At 39.8% G+C, this 16530-nt stretch overlaps 1 protein-coding gene across 1 annotated transcript in view; it reads left to right on the forward strand.

Annotated features, from left to right (window-relative positions):
• The first annotated feature begins 3094 nt into the window (after nucleotides 1-3094).
• lrrc38b (leucine rich repeat containing 38b) overlaps nucleotides 3095-16530 on the forward strand; it is a 16253-nt gene continuing 2817 nt past the window's right edge. The window contains exon 1 of the mRNA XM_010769856.1: nucleotides 3095-4617. Coding sequence (XP_010768158.1) covers nucleotides 3990-4617 — 628 coding nt within the window. The 5' untranslated portion in view covers nucleotides 3095-3989. The remainder of the gene's footprint in view (nucleotides 4618-16530) is intronic.

Below are 16530 nucleotides of genomic sequence, written 5' to 3' on the forward strand. Positions count from 1 at the left end.
CGGCATGTCAACACACCCGTGAGGTCCGTCTCCCACAGGAACGTCGGCACAGAGAATCACACCACACGGCGCTACGAGAGAGAGTGCATTCTTCGATCGGGACGACTGTTACCGTAAATTCTTGTCACCTGACGAGTTCAGATGGAAGACCACGGCAGCACTGAGCAAGGAGAACAAGAGAGGAGAGCAGGAGAGGAGGATGGTCACTTGACAACAGCCATTGTTATGTGTCTAAACAGGGAGTATAAGCAACATGTTTTGCGACGGAGACATAAGATAATCTTCCAAGACTCGGTTTCAACCATCACAAAGGACGGGTGTGTCACAACTAGGCAATTATGAACACACACAGCACACCCACACTGCAATGACCCAACCAACAATTTAGGGCGAGGGCTCCAATTCGTGGTAGCCTCTCCCCTGCTGCTCTCCTTCCATACACTGTAAAATACTTCTAAAATCCGACATACAACAATATACTGCAAATGAGTATACGTAACTCGCCAGTTGGCGAGACCCTCCCCTGGGTTCTACGCTTGGGACGCCGTCCAACTCCCCGGGGATGGGCTTCGCCGGACGACGTGAACTAAGTCACAGCTGGTGTCCGTGTTGCTTGGGCACCGCCGTGCATAAGGAGGGATCGCGGCTCGCACTCACTAAAACCCCGGCGCTGACTATCTATAGGAGGTAACAGGCCTCCCGATCCTGACACTCGAACGTCTTTCCTGTCTGGCTGTCTTCGTCGCCGGTAGCTCTATCCGCTGCGAACGACACCCTCCCACCCAAAAGAGTGCCGAGTCACATGTAGCGTCCTCCAACCCCCATTCACAGTTCTCCACTGCCTTTTCTCTGTCAGCTGTCAATTTCCCAGCTGTTAGTCCCTCCGCTGATTAACACACCTGTTTCAGTTCAGTTAATCAGTGCCCATGCAGGGACATTCACATCACAGTATTAACGTGTCACATGTTTTGAATTGCCAATCAGAATCGAGTATTCAACTAAGCCATGTAATAAGTAAGGGATAATTTGCAGCCAGGTGGTTATTAATACAAAACCACACAGACATGGTGATCAGGATTCTGACACTTAACCATCTCAAACGTTTCTTGCTCTGCACAATTATAGAAATGTATATTCTTCCATCCTAATTTCTGATAGAGAAAACTGATGTAATGCCTAACAATATCATTAAATTGTCCAATTAAAATATTTTTTAAAGTAAAACATATGTCTTTTGCTTAATTGTATTCGTTCTCTGTACTGTACATCAGCTAAAAGTATGCCCACCAACAAGTAGACAATTCTGCTTACAATTATACCATTTATTAAATGTTAATATTCTGCCTAGTATACATGCTAAGCAAAGTGCTATGAAACAGCAACACATTATTATATTGTATCTCAGGATGTCTTATTAAAGATGTATTGTAAATACACTGATTGCCAACAATTAAAAAAAGGTTGATCAACAATCAAGAATCTCTCCAACTAAATGGTTTTAAAGCTTGTTAACATGCCCATATATGGTGTTTTTAACTCTGGAGACTACAAAGAAAACAAGGTGTCAAATGCCACAATCCTAAGAAACTAATCAACTTGCAGGTGTGGCTTTCCATATAATGAGTGTAACTTTATATACAGCAAAACTAAGTGGTACAAAAAATCTTCCAGATAGTTTAAGTTTCAGTAAGATATGGGTTGTTAAACTTACTGAATGAGTAAAAGGGGTATAGCTACATCCAAGTACTTGAAGGCAGTTTTATGTAATTTTGATGAATAGAAGTTTGTTTTTATGGGTCAATGCCAGGAGAGGAACTTTAATTATACTTGATGTTAATCATTAAGGTGCTCTCCTTCCCAGTAGCACATAAGACTAAACTTGAGACTGCATCAAATACTTAAAAAAATATATATTAAACTGTCCCTGAGACAGCAAATATTTAAGCATCACACTGCACTAAATTGAATTTCCATTGTAAGATGTAAAGTTGAAATGTGTTTGCAGGAAACAATCAAAGCCATTTCAGCTTTTAGTGTTCTTTGCAGCTAATATATGCTGACTGTGATGGAAGAGCGGCTCTCTTCTCTGCGGCACAAAACAAGCGGATCAGCGGTGAAGCTGCAGACTCATCTGACTTGAGTGGATGCCTCGAGGAAGGAGTGGTATTATTAGATTAACTGGGATGAAGTGAGTTAGATGTTATTTCTATCTGCCTGGTTTCATGAGGTGCAGCTGTGTGTGCACATAGGAAAATGTGCGTGCAAAACTGTTAATTTATTGCATTTGCATTGTGTATATGTTATCTTCGCAATTACCGTCCTTTTTTAGAAATGTCACGCTACCCTTGTCTTCACAGGTCTAATTCACAGACGCTGTAACAACCTTGGTATAATTACATTTACTTGTTGAGGCAAATCCCATCTTGGAAATGCAATACCCATTCTAAATTAATAGTCCTCTCTCCTTTCTGCTCATGGCGCCTTGGTTTTACTATCCATAATGTTTGGGTCATAAAAAATGCAAAAAGAAAAAACATGAAAAAGGAAATCAATTGATATGATGAGTATTTTCAAGTGGACTGATGAGGTATTATTAAGTTATTATTATTATTATTATTATTATCATTATTATTATTATTATTATTATTATTAATAATAGAACTCAATGTGCTCGAAATGCAAAATAAAAACAAGCCAGTGTTGCATTTTTACAGGTAACAGTTTTCCTCATGGTCATCACAAGGACAGGAAATCTGGAGATTCCGTATCATTTTCAAAACAAGAAGGCTAAAAGTCAAAATCACAGCTTGTTATTGTCAAAAGATCACAAACACGGTAAATATATTTAATATAAATGTGAGCAAGGCAAATAAAATGAACCTGAACCTGAAATTTTTTTGAAAAAATATGAAAAAAAGCTGATAAGCTTTAAAAATAAATAAAAATGCTTCCATATTTCCGATTGAAAGATTATCTTCATATGTTCACAATAAAGGAAGTGACATCACATGTTGACAGCGTGGCTCAGGCACGCCTCCCTGGAAACAAGGAGAGTGGAGAGGGCATGAGATAAACCGTGGTAGATTCGGAAGCAGTCGTTGGATTGGCATGGCTGTGAGCTGCTCAGCTGCTCTACATCCATGCAGCTCCTGCCTGGACGTCTGCATTCTCTACAGAGAAACACAGCCCTGACACAGTGCCGGATGGAGTAACATTGAGCTGTGTTCTCACAGCATGTTGCCGGGCATTTGGCAGCTAGAGAGGGAATAATAAGGAGGGACAACCTTACCACACACTTGAGCGATGTTCTGTGAGCTTCTCTCTGTCTCGTTTCAGAACGTCAGGCTTTACTGCACAGAGACCTGGGACTAATGGAGGGATGCCATGATGTTACTCTGCGTTTGTCATGCTTGAATCACAGCTTCATATATCCTTTTGTGTCAGAGACCTTATTGTCTTTGTCTGTCACTGCTGCCAGATCAACTGTGGGGTAGTGTGGTGGAAAGATCCCCCTCCTCAGCCCCCCTCTCCCTTGTTTGTGCCCCCGGCTTTTCATCACTCCCAGCTCGCTCGTGTCTATTTACCTCTCTTAAGCTACCCCCCCCTCTCTGTTAAGCTCCGTCTTTGGTTCTCTCCCGCTCCTCCCGCTCCTCTCTGCTTACTATCTCCTTCGCTTTGCTCCTTCAAAGCAGGCAGTCTGCAATTCTATCCCGGCAGGTTGCTACATGATCTCCTGGAGAACAGTTTTTGCCGCTTCTTTGCCTCCTCTCGATTCCTGAGCACTTGAAGAATTCCATCTCAACACCGGCAGGATGTTCCTCCGCGAGGATTGATCCCCATCCACCCCCTTTTACTTTCCCCTTCCCCTCCCTCGTCCTGATCTCCTGCCCTCTGACCCTCACCCTCTTGTTCTCTAACCCCACCCTCCTTGTCCTACTCGCCCTTACCCAGAGCCTCTTTCCCCCATAACCCATTTCACCCTCTTGACCATGTTGCCATGTGTCTGCTGGCTCCAACTTATCCTCATCTTACTGTCCTCTGCCTTATGGACCCGGGGGGAGAACTGCCCAGTAGCCTGCCTGTGCCCGGACCCTCACACTGTGGACTGCCGTGGCCGTGGGCTGACCCGTCTCCCCAATGAAATCCCCTTGGATGTGCGCAGGCTGTTGCTGGCGGACAACTGGATTCCTCGCATCCCCTCGGACTTCCTGGTTCTGTACAGTGACTTGGTCTACCTGGACCTCCGGAACAACTCCCTCTCCAGCATCGAACCGGGGACCCTCAGCACCTCCTCCAGGCTGGTCTTCCTGGACCTGGGCAGCAACAACCTGACTGAAATCCCAACAGGGACTTTTGGGGAGTCTCGGAGCTTGATTAAACTGAGGCTGGGCAACAACCCATACCTGAGCATGGTGAGCGAGGATGCTTTCACTGGGCTCACCTCTCTGAGGGAACTGGAACTGGAGCGTAATGCACTTTCTACGCTCCAGGTAGGGGCGCTGAGTCAGTTGCCATCCCTGCGGGCGGTGAGGCTCGAGGGCAACCCCTGGCTGTGCAACTGCAACTTTGCCAACCTGTTCACGTGGCTGATGGAGAACAGCCACAAGCTTCCAAACGGTGAGTAGCTACATCTAAGATCCATTTGCTTTCCATGTGTTTCACCCAAATAAAGCATATATCAGCATAACACACAGCATTACATCAACAGTATTATTACAATCCCTTTCCATAACACTGCTCTAGTCTATTTATGTTTTCCCTGTAGGAGAGGGAACCCCCCTCCCTCTCCCTTGTTCTAATTTTGTCTCTTTCTTTCCTCACTCCCATAGCATATATTGTGTGCGACTGGGTATGTAATATGAGACAATAGCACTTGTTGAAAGTAAAAGCTGCAAGTTTGCTTTGCTCAGAGTTAAGCATTTTCCAGTAAGGGAAAATAAATGAAATAATTCATATTAAGAATTTTAGATTGCAGTTTTTCTGGTTACACATTTCACCATACAATGCCCTTTATCCTGCGCGGTATAGTCAAATCGATCAATTGACCACTTATTTTTATATAATACATATTTAAATAATACTTTTCTTTGGTGGACACTGTAATTCTGCAATATTATGAATAGTTTTTTGCCCAGCTCTGGAAATGCATCCCATTTATCCAGCTTCTCTGCTCTGCCCATGTGATGTTTTTAGGCCCATACTGTAGACTCTGTCTACCACTGTGCTCCTGCCTGCAGGCTCCAGTTAGATAACAGAGCTGAAGTTGTGGTGTGCTTGAGTGTGCACGGGAATCTGAATGTGTGCATGCATGTCTGTTGAACAACTCAAGACAAAGAGGATCACATGTCTCTGTAGAATATTTTTTCTCTGGGGTTGGATCTGCTTAGATGGAGCTGATTGGTTGCAGCATCCAAGGATGGAGTTGCAAAATATGTCCTGAATAAAACACCAACCATCACAACCTTACTTTGCTTGTGTTAATATTACTGATGTTGAAATAGATTGTATAGAATATTTATAACACCTGTCAGAAGCAATTTATTCTTAGATAAATATTTATTCTTTTTTTTTCAGAGAGAACCGTAAGTGTTTTTACTGAAGGTCAGCCATTTGTGTATTACTAGGAATGCCCTTACAAAGGACACTGACAGCAGTTATCTCATCAATACAAGCCAGCACGTGGGAACAGGGGACGCAAAAATAAACACATCTGACAGTTCAGCCACACATAACTACGAGCTCGTGCTGTTATCATATTTATATCTGTGCAGATTTAATGCATTGTACAATTCTGATCTAATCTGAGAATTTAATATGAATATGTCTTGCAGTGTTATGACATATCCCTAGGACGTTCAAGGAGTATTTTATTCAATATAATTGAGTGTTAAACACAGTGCAGTGCTATGTGTACAAATAAGGATTGTGAACGTTTAAACGTATTATTCAAAAGTTTGTGTGTGAGATGTCGACCTGAATAAACAAAGTACTTTTTTTTAAGGGCATAAAATCAGTGAACAAAATGTTGTGACTCAAATTTGTGACTTTTTTAAAACTTAACTTATCTGGTAAGACATCCAAGCCTCAGCATATGGATATGGCATACACACATAATGCATCATATTGGAATTATACAAAGGATTTCATTACAAGTTTGGCAGTTTTTCAATTTCCAAATTAAAACGAAAATGTTCTGGCTCGCCATAACTTTTACTGTGCACCCCTGCTGCTGCAAACTGCTGACAACACACAAAAGCCAAAAACCCTTACATGCATTTGGGCCATGGTGTACCCTGCTATTGATACTTCTTTCTCTTTCCTCTAAGGGCTTCTGCCCCACAAAAAGACAAGTTTAGGTCTGTGAGGAAGAAAAAGTTGATAAACTGGCAGGAATACCCAATTCCCCTCAGTCACAGGCTGCACATGCATTAATCACAGGTTCTAAGTGTTGTCAACCGCAAAGCATAATGAATTGCATTAGAAGTGCTGGCCAGGGAGACATCAACAACACAGAGGAAACCAAATACCTGGCCAAGCTGCGGGCATCGCTGCCAACTGGCCACGGTGTATAGACACTCTCAAATTGAGTTAGTAATGTGTATCTCACCTCATATGCAGCTCTTACATCCCCATCAGAGAGTGTTTGCTTTATGACCCCAGAGACGAGTTCACCAATTTACCCAGCGCACACACACACACACACACACACACACACACACACACACACACACACACACACACACACACACACACACACACACACACACTTTATTTTCTATAATTTATCATCTTCTTCAACCAATATATTTTGCCGGGATATATTTTGCAAATAACTTTTTAGCAAGAGGAAAAAAATATATTTTTTCCCTCTGAGGCTCTTTGCTTTCAAAGCAATGCAAATCACCTCTGTGTGAGGTCAGAGAGGACAAAAAGATGTTTCACTGATCTGTAAATATCCACTAAAACTAGTTTATGTCTTCCTTCGCATGGCAGATTTGTTTTAATTTTCTTACTTTAAGACAATGAAAAGTGCCTCTCAATTAGCATATTGACAATAGAATATAGTGCACATCTTTTTCAACCCATGAATTGGCAGCTTTGACATATACTTCCTGTATGCTCCATCACTATTTTGAGCACTGCACAAAAATCTGTTTTGTCGAACAGACTTCTGTTAAACAAATACAAAGTAGCAGGGAAGTTTACCGTGTAGCAAGTGATTCACAGGCACCCGTTGCCTTTGTCCCCTTTAAGTGCAAATGTACAAACACTGGCGCTTCATACACGCAGACGTCATACTGCCAGACCTAATTACCATAATGACTGAGCTCTCGATAACGGGAAAACATGCGATGACCTATTCCCTGCAAACTGTGTTGGAAGTGGTTACAAAATAACAGATGGACTCTCATTAGTTAATGAGGGTAACTTGATAATATTTTCAGTACACATTGCCTCTAACCACCATCATGAGTGTGGGTGTTTTAACTGAATATCTCATTCTTCATCAAGTAGATTAATTACAGACGCAGGAATTACTTTTGTATTGTAAATCAGGGTTATTTTTCCATCCGTGTGGGTGTTGCATCCTTATGTCTGATTCATCATACAACAAACCAGGCCACTAAATGACTGTTTAAACTATATATGAGTGTGGCCTCTCTAAAAGCCAAGAGCTCCACTATCATTCGAAACACATAAAGGTTAAAGCTACGGCAAACAAACCACGCATTCCAAGTTCACATAGAATACAGCAAAATACAGCATCAACAGAATAATTTAATTCAATCTTCAAGTAATTAAAAGATTGTCAATCAAATATGACAAATGGGTACTGCTATTTTCAAAGTCTTCATCCTGTGGTTCCCTCCTGCGATGGCCTGCATAATGTAGCAGCTGCAGAGCCCGTGCTGAAAAACCCAATTCCCTTTCCATTTTTCACTTCCTGATTTCCCCTGTGATTTGAAGTTCACAAAGTAGCGTGCTCTTCTGTTTGCATAAGTTTGATTACTGCAGGTCAGCACGACGAGTGGGTGGAAGATGCTCTAAGACTCAGGACTTGCTTTTGGATGGAATAAAACAGATCTCTCTCCGCACGGCAGTCTCCTATGCGCAGCAGAAACACAAATTACCGTCCTTCCTTCTGCTCAGTTTTGGGTACCATTTGTACGTTTTAAGCCACCAATCATGTTCATAAATGTTTTAACGGATGGATGAGTGTAAACTAGATCCACTGCTGTCTCCAGTGCTCTTGGGTTAAGGATGAACAAAGGCCATGTATAATTTAGAGTGACACAGTTCTACGGCACATTGGCCAGGGTAATTGGAGCTAGAGCTGCCCACAGGCAGGACAACTCCCATGAGAGTTTGAGGCTGAAGCCCTCGCAGCATTGCTATCAACACTTGTAATGACCTGAACAGTTTTACCACAAAGTAGCAGTTCATGTGACAGGGTCGAAGTCTGAATTTTCCTTCACGGCCTATCAAGTTGCTCCCCAGAGACCTGTTACCACACGGCAGGAGCAACTCAAAATATGACCAAATGATCCTGCCGCACACGACACTATCTGCTATCTTTACTTGAGTATGTGATGATAAAATATCCACTCCATTTCCACAGGCTGACAGCTTCTTTTATCTTGGCCTAAATTGACGTTTATTTAAAGTTGGGATGTGAGAGCGCTGGAAAGAGAGTGTGAATACACTGTAGGTGGACAGAATTACAGAGTGTGATAGCGTCAGCCGCAAGTACAGAAGCAGAATGTGCCAGTCAAAAATTAAAGGTGAAAAGCCATGGTTTATTTCACCAGCAAATGTGCATAACTGAAGATGATGGATACTTTCTGCATGTGCTGCAGCGCGAAGCATAAATCAACAAGACGTGCATATTTACCTGTTTCATTGTAATGAATAGCGATGGCAGATAAAGTGTTTATTATTCAGACGAAAAGGAATCTACTCATTGTATTCATACATCCCCTTCATTCAAAATCTCTAGTACCTGGGAGTTTTATGTGTAAATATGTGCTTTTGTGATGATACATCTTGAACATGCCCATGGTACAGTGATGTCAGTGAGTCTCCACGCAGAAGGAATTCCCTCCTGAATGATTCACGCTCGCCCCACTGTCACTTGAACGCTTGTCATTTTGTGCATTGACACATTCTGCTCCTCTCCCACTCCTACTCTGCCCCTCGTCTAGCATGAATGTCTCATCATCATTTTCCCTTCAGATTTCCTTCAGAAGAAGCTGCAGAATTCTCTGTAATTATGTCTACCTGGTTCTTTTTACATCCACTGAGAATTGGACCTGAGCAGCAAAATCTTCTCATTTAATAAAATAGAGAGGGGGGCAGGTTTGTGAGTCATTTGCACAACTGGATTAAAGGAGAAGATGTAGGCAGGAGATGTTACTCCTGCTGGTGTCTGAAGATTGTTCTGATGTTCACCTTTGGTGCAGAGATCAATCTGGACAGACAGTGTGGTGTTGAGGGAGGGAGGAGACACAAGCCTCCAATATCAGTGTGTCACAGTTAGGTAGATCAATCACGGCTGAGACAGCGGATAGACTATCCCCTCGTCTGGCTGTAATCCTAAATGTAATCCATCAACTGTCCGCGCCAGGAATGTAACAAAGCCGTGTTGCCAACATACCTGATAGTGCACCGGAATGATTTGTGTTACATAAGTTTACTTCTTTGATAGTCGTTTTTGACTGATGCACAAGCAATTTTAATCGTTTGAAGTCTAAAAAAACGAGTTAATTCTGATTGAGAAAGCTGTAGGCTCTTATTAAATCCATCCTTTTTTACATTAAAAATTATGCACAATCATTAAAAACAGATTACATTTAATGTGTCGGCGTGCTCCGGCACGGGACTACAGTGATGTTTGGGCTCATCAAATATGATTCCTGGGTGCATCTTAAAAATGTACTGATGTATCAGTAAAGTGCCGTTTCTGAGACGGGGACAGTGGGCCACCTTGACCGATCTCATCTCACAGTGAAAGGACGATAAATCAGCGAGTGCTGCGCTCCATGTCTCGGTCACTTTCACATAGTTTTATTGTTCAGACATCATTTATATGGAGGACAGTGAACGCACCGTTTCGATTTCAAGGGTATAGTCCTACGATGAGTTCTTCTTTTCCAGCTCATGACTAGGAATGAGACTGAATCATTAGGGTAGGTTTTATATGTTAAAGACCGATACTACAAATTAAACTAGCGGGTGTTCCCTTCCACATGTTCACCAATCACAATTACTAATTTTAATGTTAATTGATTGATTTATTGTTAATACTACTGAGGATCGGTCTGTCGTGACATGTTAATGGACTACATGACAGTTGAAGAACAATCAACTTAGCACTTTTATTATGAATGCCACTGAGTCACTTAAATTAAAGGGCCCCTATTATGCATTTTCCCTTTCCTGTACGGTCTTTTATAGGTTTTTGAGAATTACAATGGTTTGCAATGACTAAAAACCCAAAGTTCCCGCCAAAGGGAGTTTTGTTTCCCCCTGCCTGACAAGCCTCGTTTGGACTATTTTGTTTACTTCCATGACATAGTGACATTAATTAGACCCTCCAGAAAAACGCGATTCTGCGATGGCAGAATTAACCGCATAATCAGCAAAATGGCGCAGATTTTTAAAAGGCCCCATATTTATCAACAGGCCGCATAATCCCCGCATTTTTCCACACAAAGTTGAGAAAAAAAAAAGTTAACTTGTCTTGTGTGTGTGAGATTAAAATAGCCCAATTGCTTTTACAATAAATAAAAATTGAATGTGTTTAATTGAATAGTAAAGGGGTTTAACGTTAGTGGCAGGTTGTTTGTGAGAGAGAATAAATAAGACAGCCCAATATTTAAAAAAATTGTTATTCTTTTCCCCCACATATTTCGCAACTTTCCGCATATTTCGCAACTTCCCGCAATTTCACCGCATAAAATCACATAAAAACCCTGCATGTTTAATCGCATAATCAAGGATTTTAGCCCGCAAATCAAGGAATTTAGCCCGCATAATCAAGGATTTTTGCCCGCGTTTTTCTGGAGGGTAACAGTTGCGCTTCTATTGGCTGGCACAATATATGTACACATGATTTAGTAAGGGTCGGGACATCTCCAAGGGGGTGAAAAGAGGGCTTACTGCAAAGGCAGTATGAGAAAATAAAGACGTTTTGAACATGAAAGCATGTAAACATGTCTCAGTAGAGGCACAACATATAAATATGAACCTTAACATTTGCATTAAAGGCCCCTTTAAGATGAATAATAGTCGTGTTGTGTGTCAACTGTACAGTATGTTGTGTTATGTACCAAAGACACTTTACCATGTTATGCAAATGTCATGGACTAAAAGTAATCTGAATCTGAAATTAAAGACTCATTGATTCAATGTGTTTTACTGACAATTTTGTCAACCTCAAAGAGCTAAATTACACACTTACACACATTGGCAATGTACTGTATGGAGAAAGAAACATGTGAGCTTATATGTGGGTAGAGATGAAGCCTTGCAGTGTGGGAGGATACTTTTACTGATACTGCACATGTAAATGCACACACTTGGCAGTACATCCATTCTGGGTCTTTTCTGAACAGTCAGCAAAATTTTCAGCATGCTTTGTCAAAATACAAAAGTAAAACCATGTTCCTATTATTGGATGCAATAATTTCCGTCAACTGACATTATTTCTGAATTAAATCTGCATTTCAATGTGTCGTCAGATATGATAAGAATAAAACTCTAAAGTGTTCATATAAATCATTTTAATAATGCTTGTATATTTCAAATCCTAATGAACGTGTTTAAAATATGTCTGGATACAATGGCTTAATGTTTCCAAAGTGTTCAGTGACGATGGAAAAAGATATACGGAAATCAGTGATGGTGTGGAATTGGTTTCCATGCACGTCTGATTAACTCTTTACAGTATTAATTAGGTTTGTAACTGAACTCTTAAAGAGCTTGATAAAACTTATTGACCCTAATCCCTTAATAAAAGATACCGATTCTCACGTTTCCTTTTAACATTCAATTAGTAGACACAAGACATACAGTATATACAAATACGCACACATGGAAAAACAAGACCTGTGGGGCAGAAAGCACATTACATTTAGTATAATTCTTTTTTAAATGCAACCAATAGACAACTAACCAAGTATTTGCAATGGAGATACAGTTGTTTTGATCTTATTTAATTTACATCCTGCAGTTTTCTTACTTGCGCTTGGTGTGGTACCTCTGAACTTTTTTGCAAGACTTTAATATGAACCATAATTACATTGCACAAAAGCATGTGGAGGATGCAGCGCGATGATTTCATTATAAAAGATTGTCTCTCCCCCCTATTGAGCCCATAAGTTAAACTACCAAAACAATAAGTTCCAATTAGACTGGCTAACTACAAAGAGTGATTGATGGTCCTTGCATTGAACACATTTCCTTTAAATTCAAATGATGTGTTTTAACTTTCGAGTCATCAATACAATTTTGCCTTCAGTTAAGCTTAATAAAAACAGGAAAAAAATAACAGCATGCTGGAAAAGCTCCACAGAAAATAAATAGATTGGATCAGGATCACATCAAGTGAGTCACAGTAAACCCAGCGTCCAGACTGAGGCTCCAAGCTGATCAGCTGCCAATACCAACAATCCCGGTAGAGCCAAAGAAGAGCACAATGATTCATGGCATGATTAAACAGCAAGGCATGTCTACCATATGTTTTGTGAATCGGAGATCAACATACTGTACATTCAATGTTACTGCATGTGAGCGAACTGCTCAGTCTGGAAAACATACAATGTTTTAAAGTGGCTTACAAACAACTGTACAGCACATTTAGAGAAGGTTAATCTCATGTGTTTGTTTTAAATCTAATATTCTAAGAATTGTGTTGCATAACTAACCATATGGCTCTCACTTTAAAAGCACCAGTTCATTTTCAATTTTGACTCAGCAGGGCTTTTAGGGAATAGGTTTTTTATTTTGTTATTGTTTTCCATCATCTCTTTCAGCATCACTAAAAATCAGGTTGGACTTTATAAACTATAGTGTATTTTACTTCGTTATCATAGATTGTTGATTTATTGTGATGATTGTCATGTACAGTATCCGCAGTGACTGTTAAATTATGAAACATAAGCAGCAAGGAAAGGAACAACTATTATTCAGAAAGAGACAGAATGTACTTGTTGGAGTTCAGTTTAAATGAAAAAGGATCCTAAAGACAAAGTCAAATGTAATTGGAGCGCCGTCTTGTCTAAAGACAAATTGATTTTATTTATATTCATAACAGACTAATTACATTAAAAAAGTAACCCATTAAATCTGATACTTTTTACTTTGCCTTGGAGACAGTCATGTCAGGTCTTGCCTGTTAATAATTATGATTATTAATATCATAGAGAATCACATATATTGCAATCAACAAATAGTTAGTGACAAGGGTAGAATGGGACATCAATTTTTTTCCTTTTTAATATATATATTTTTTTTATCATTTTCATAACATTCTTGATATATAAGCACAAACAAAACAAATCCTACACTTCAGCTGTCTGAAATGTACATTCAAATATATTTGCATATATTTGTCACCTATTTGAATACACATTTCCATTGTGTTTACCCCACAACAAAATCCCCAGAATGTGCAGGGAGAGATAATGGCTTTCCACTAGAGCTTAACTGTTGCAGTTAAGGAGCACAATTACACAATAGGGCACACAGGCTTATTACACTGCCTGACAAAAGGGAGGATTAGTGAACAGCTGTGGTACTTGGCCAAAAGTGGAATCTTTTTTTAAAAAAAACACTATAATTAAAGTTTCCCAGCATTACAGGCTTGTCTGTGGCAAGATGTGCACATCTCTCACTGAGCAAGGAGGTCCAGATGTAGTGCATGTGACCTCAGATTAGTGAGGAAAGAACTAAAGTGAAACCAAAGTGCATCCTATTTGTGTTGGCCGTGGGCAGCTTTATGTCAAACAAAAGGCTGTTAACAAACATAGCTTAGCCTACAAAAGCCTAGCAATGTCTTTAAACATACTTACACCAAGTCAATATTTCTATTTTTGACACTTGTATCCTCACTTCGCATAGGACTGCAGCTACTGTATGAGCTATTCTGGTATCTTCAAGTTAATTAATCACTACAAATACTGCATGTCACAAAATAAATAAGACATTTGTGGACAATTTCAATTCAGCTTGTATAACTACACTTACCTACATTTAACTATTAGAAATAAGGGCAGATAAGACTGAATCTAAGAAAAATGTGTACCCTGATGAGGGTAGCTTAATACTCACAACATACTGTATGATGGAATCTTCAAATTCCTCTTTTTATCTGGTCTAAACATCCAACATATTCAATTTACTCTCATTATAGTGCAGTTATGTACAGCAAATCCACAAGTGAAGACCAATAAAAGTATATATAATTTAGAATGTATTTCTAAAAATGTTTGTTCTCATAAAGCACATAAGCATCTCATTTGGATGACAGTTATAAGTAAAAAACAACATACAGTTGATCAATATCAGCTTTATAAATGGGTAAGCTAATATAATACAATATTCAAAGTGTATTAAAGAGTAAAGGCATCATGAGATTTGCCGTGTGCAGATAGCAGCTAAAATCAAAGGAATTATTTCATTTTCCAAACCGTGTAAAAGCGATGCAAATGTTTTTTTCACAACAAGTCCTCCAACTCATACGACCAAATAGGTCGATTGTTCAAGCGCTTATTACGACCTATAATCACGTTTTAAAGTTTTCGACCTCTAGTGCTCCCGTTGAATGCAAACGCTCCGGTGGGTCGTATATTTACAAATAACCCTCTCTGTAAAATCCTAAATTGTAGGATAGTTTGGCCATTAAAATGCTTTTTGATTAGATTTCTAGCGAGAAGTGTATATTGTACTTTTATAATCTACGTCCAGTGGATGTGTAGGATCTATAGTTTGATAGATATTATGAAGATGATTTGAGGTCTCACCAGGAGACCGTGTGACGGCCATGTAAAGTTAGCGTCAACCCTCACGGGGTGAAAACAGTATTTCCGGTCTTGAAGTTTTCATAATAAAACCGTATTCCCCTCACTGTCAAATGATTTAACAGTGATATCTGCCGTACTCATCCACTAAAACACATCAGTTTATTTATTATTAATTACACAACATTAATTGGTTTAAATTGTGTGTGCCACCGAAACTTAATACGTGACGTGGATCATAAATATATCAGCAATTAACATCTTCAATTTCTCTTCACACAATACGTCTCCTTGCAGTATCAATAGTAATTCGGCTGACTTTTATATTTGATCCAATTGGTAGATAGGTAAAAAATAAAAAAGTTTTATTTCAATTTCATAACAAAACAATTTCCCGAATTTGGATCAACAAAGTACATCCTATTATCTTATCTTAACAGAACTACGCCTATATTGCATACAGCGTCCATAAACTATGGAGCCGGGGCTGCGGGGGGAGGAGCGAGGGGGCGGGTCAAGTGTCATTTTTAAGGTGGAACTAGATTACAGCCCTCTCTTCACTTGATTAGGACTGCTCCCTCTGCTGTAATTAATGTAAATTACAGTAAAAACCAGAGGTTTATGTGAAATCTTCTTTTTTTGAAATAATGGTTTTTGTGTGCAATTAGGCTATAGGTTTTAATTTTGTATTTGTGCACCAGCTAAAATCTTGCCTAGGGCAGGAAATTGGTCAGGCCCTGGTCTTCGACCATCCTAAACTCCCAAAAAACTATTTGTTTCTCCGAATCGAAGGTTAAAAACACAAAAGCATTGTTCACAATTTAAACCAATCAATGTTGTGTAATTAACAAGGATAAACTGATGTTTTTTAGTTGATGAGTAATGCAGATATCACTGTGTAATCATTTGAACACGAGGGGAATACCCCGTGAGGGTTGACGCCAACTTTACATGGACGCTGCCGTCAATATAAATGAATAGGGGGAAAGACGAAGCATATACACGTTCTCCATGGCGAGACCTCAAATCATCTTCTAAAAGTACAATATACACTTCTCACTAGAAATCTAACCAAAAAGCATTTTAACGGCCAAACTATCCTACAATTTAGGATTTTCCAGAGAGGGTTATTTGTGAATAAACGACCCTCCGGAGCGTTTGCAATCAGCGGGAGCATATTCTTTCTTACACGACCACTAGAGGTGCTACACTTTGGTCGTAATAAGCTGCTGAACAATCGACCTATTTAGTCGTTTTTTGTAGAGGACCTGGGTGTTTGTCAGATGCATGGATGCAGAAGTAAAACAGCTTAACTAATACAAATTAAATAGTTCCACGGTTTTTTTTGCTAGTAGCAGATACCACGGTTAAACAGTAGAGTAGATAAACAGTATCTCTGTGTTTTGACTTGACTTATTTCCACAGAAACCTGCAGTGGATGGGTGGTACGGTGTAACTTCACTCATAAGTAAAGACTTCTGATTGACCTTCCAGTTATTTAAATCAGCTC

Source organism: Notothenia coriiceps, unplaced genomic scaffold (assembly GCF_000735185.1).
Source record: "Notothenia coriiceps isolate Sejong01 unplaced genomic scaffold, NC01 NC01_scaffold00007897, whole genome shotgun sequence".
Lineage (NCBI taxonomy): Eukaryota > Metazoa > Chordata > Actinopteri > Perciformes > Nototheniidae > Notothenia > Notothenia coriiceps.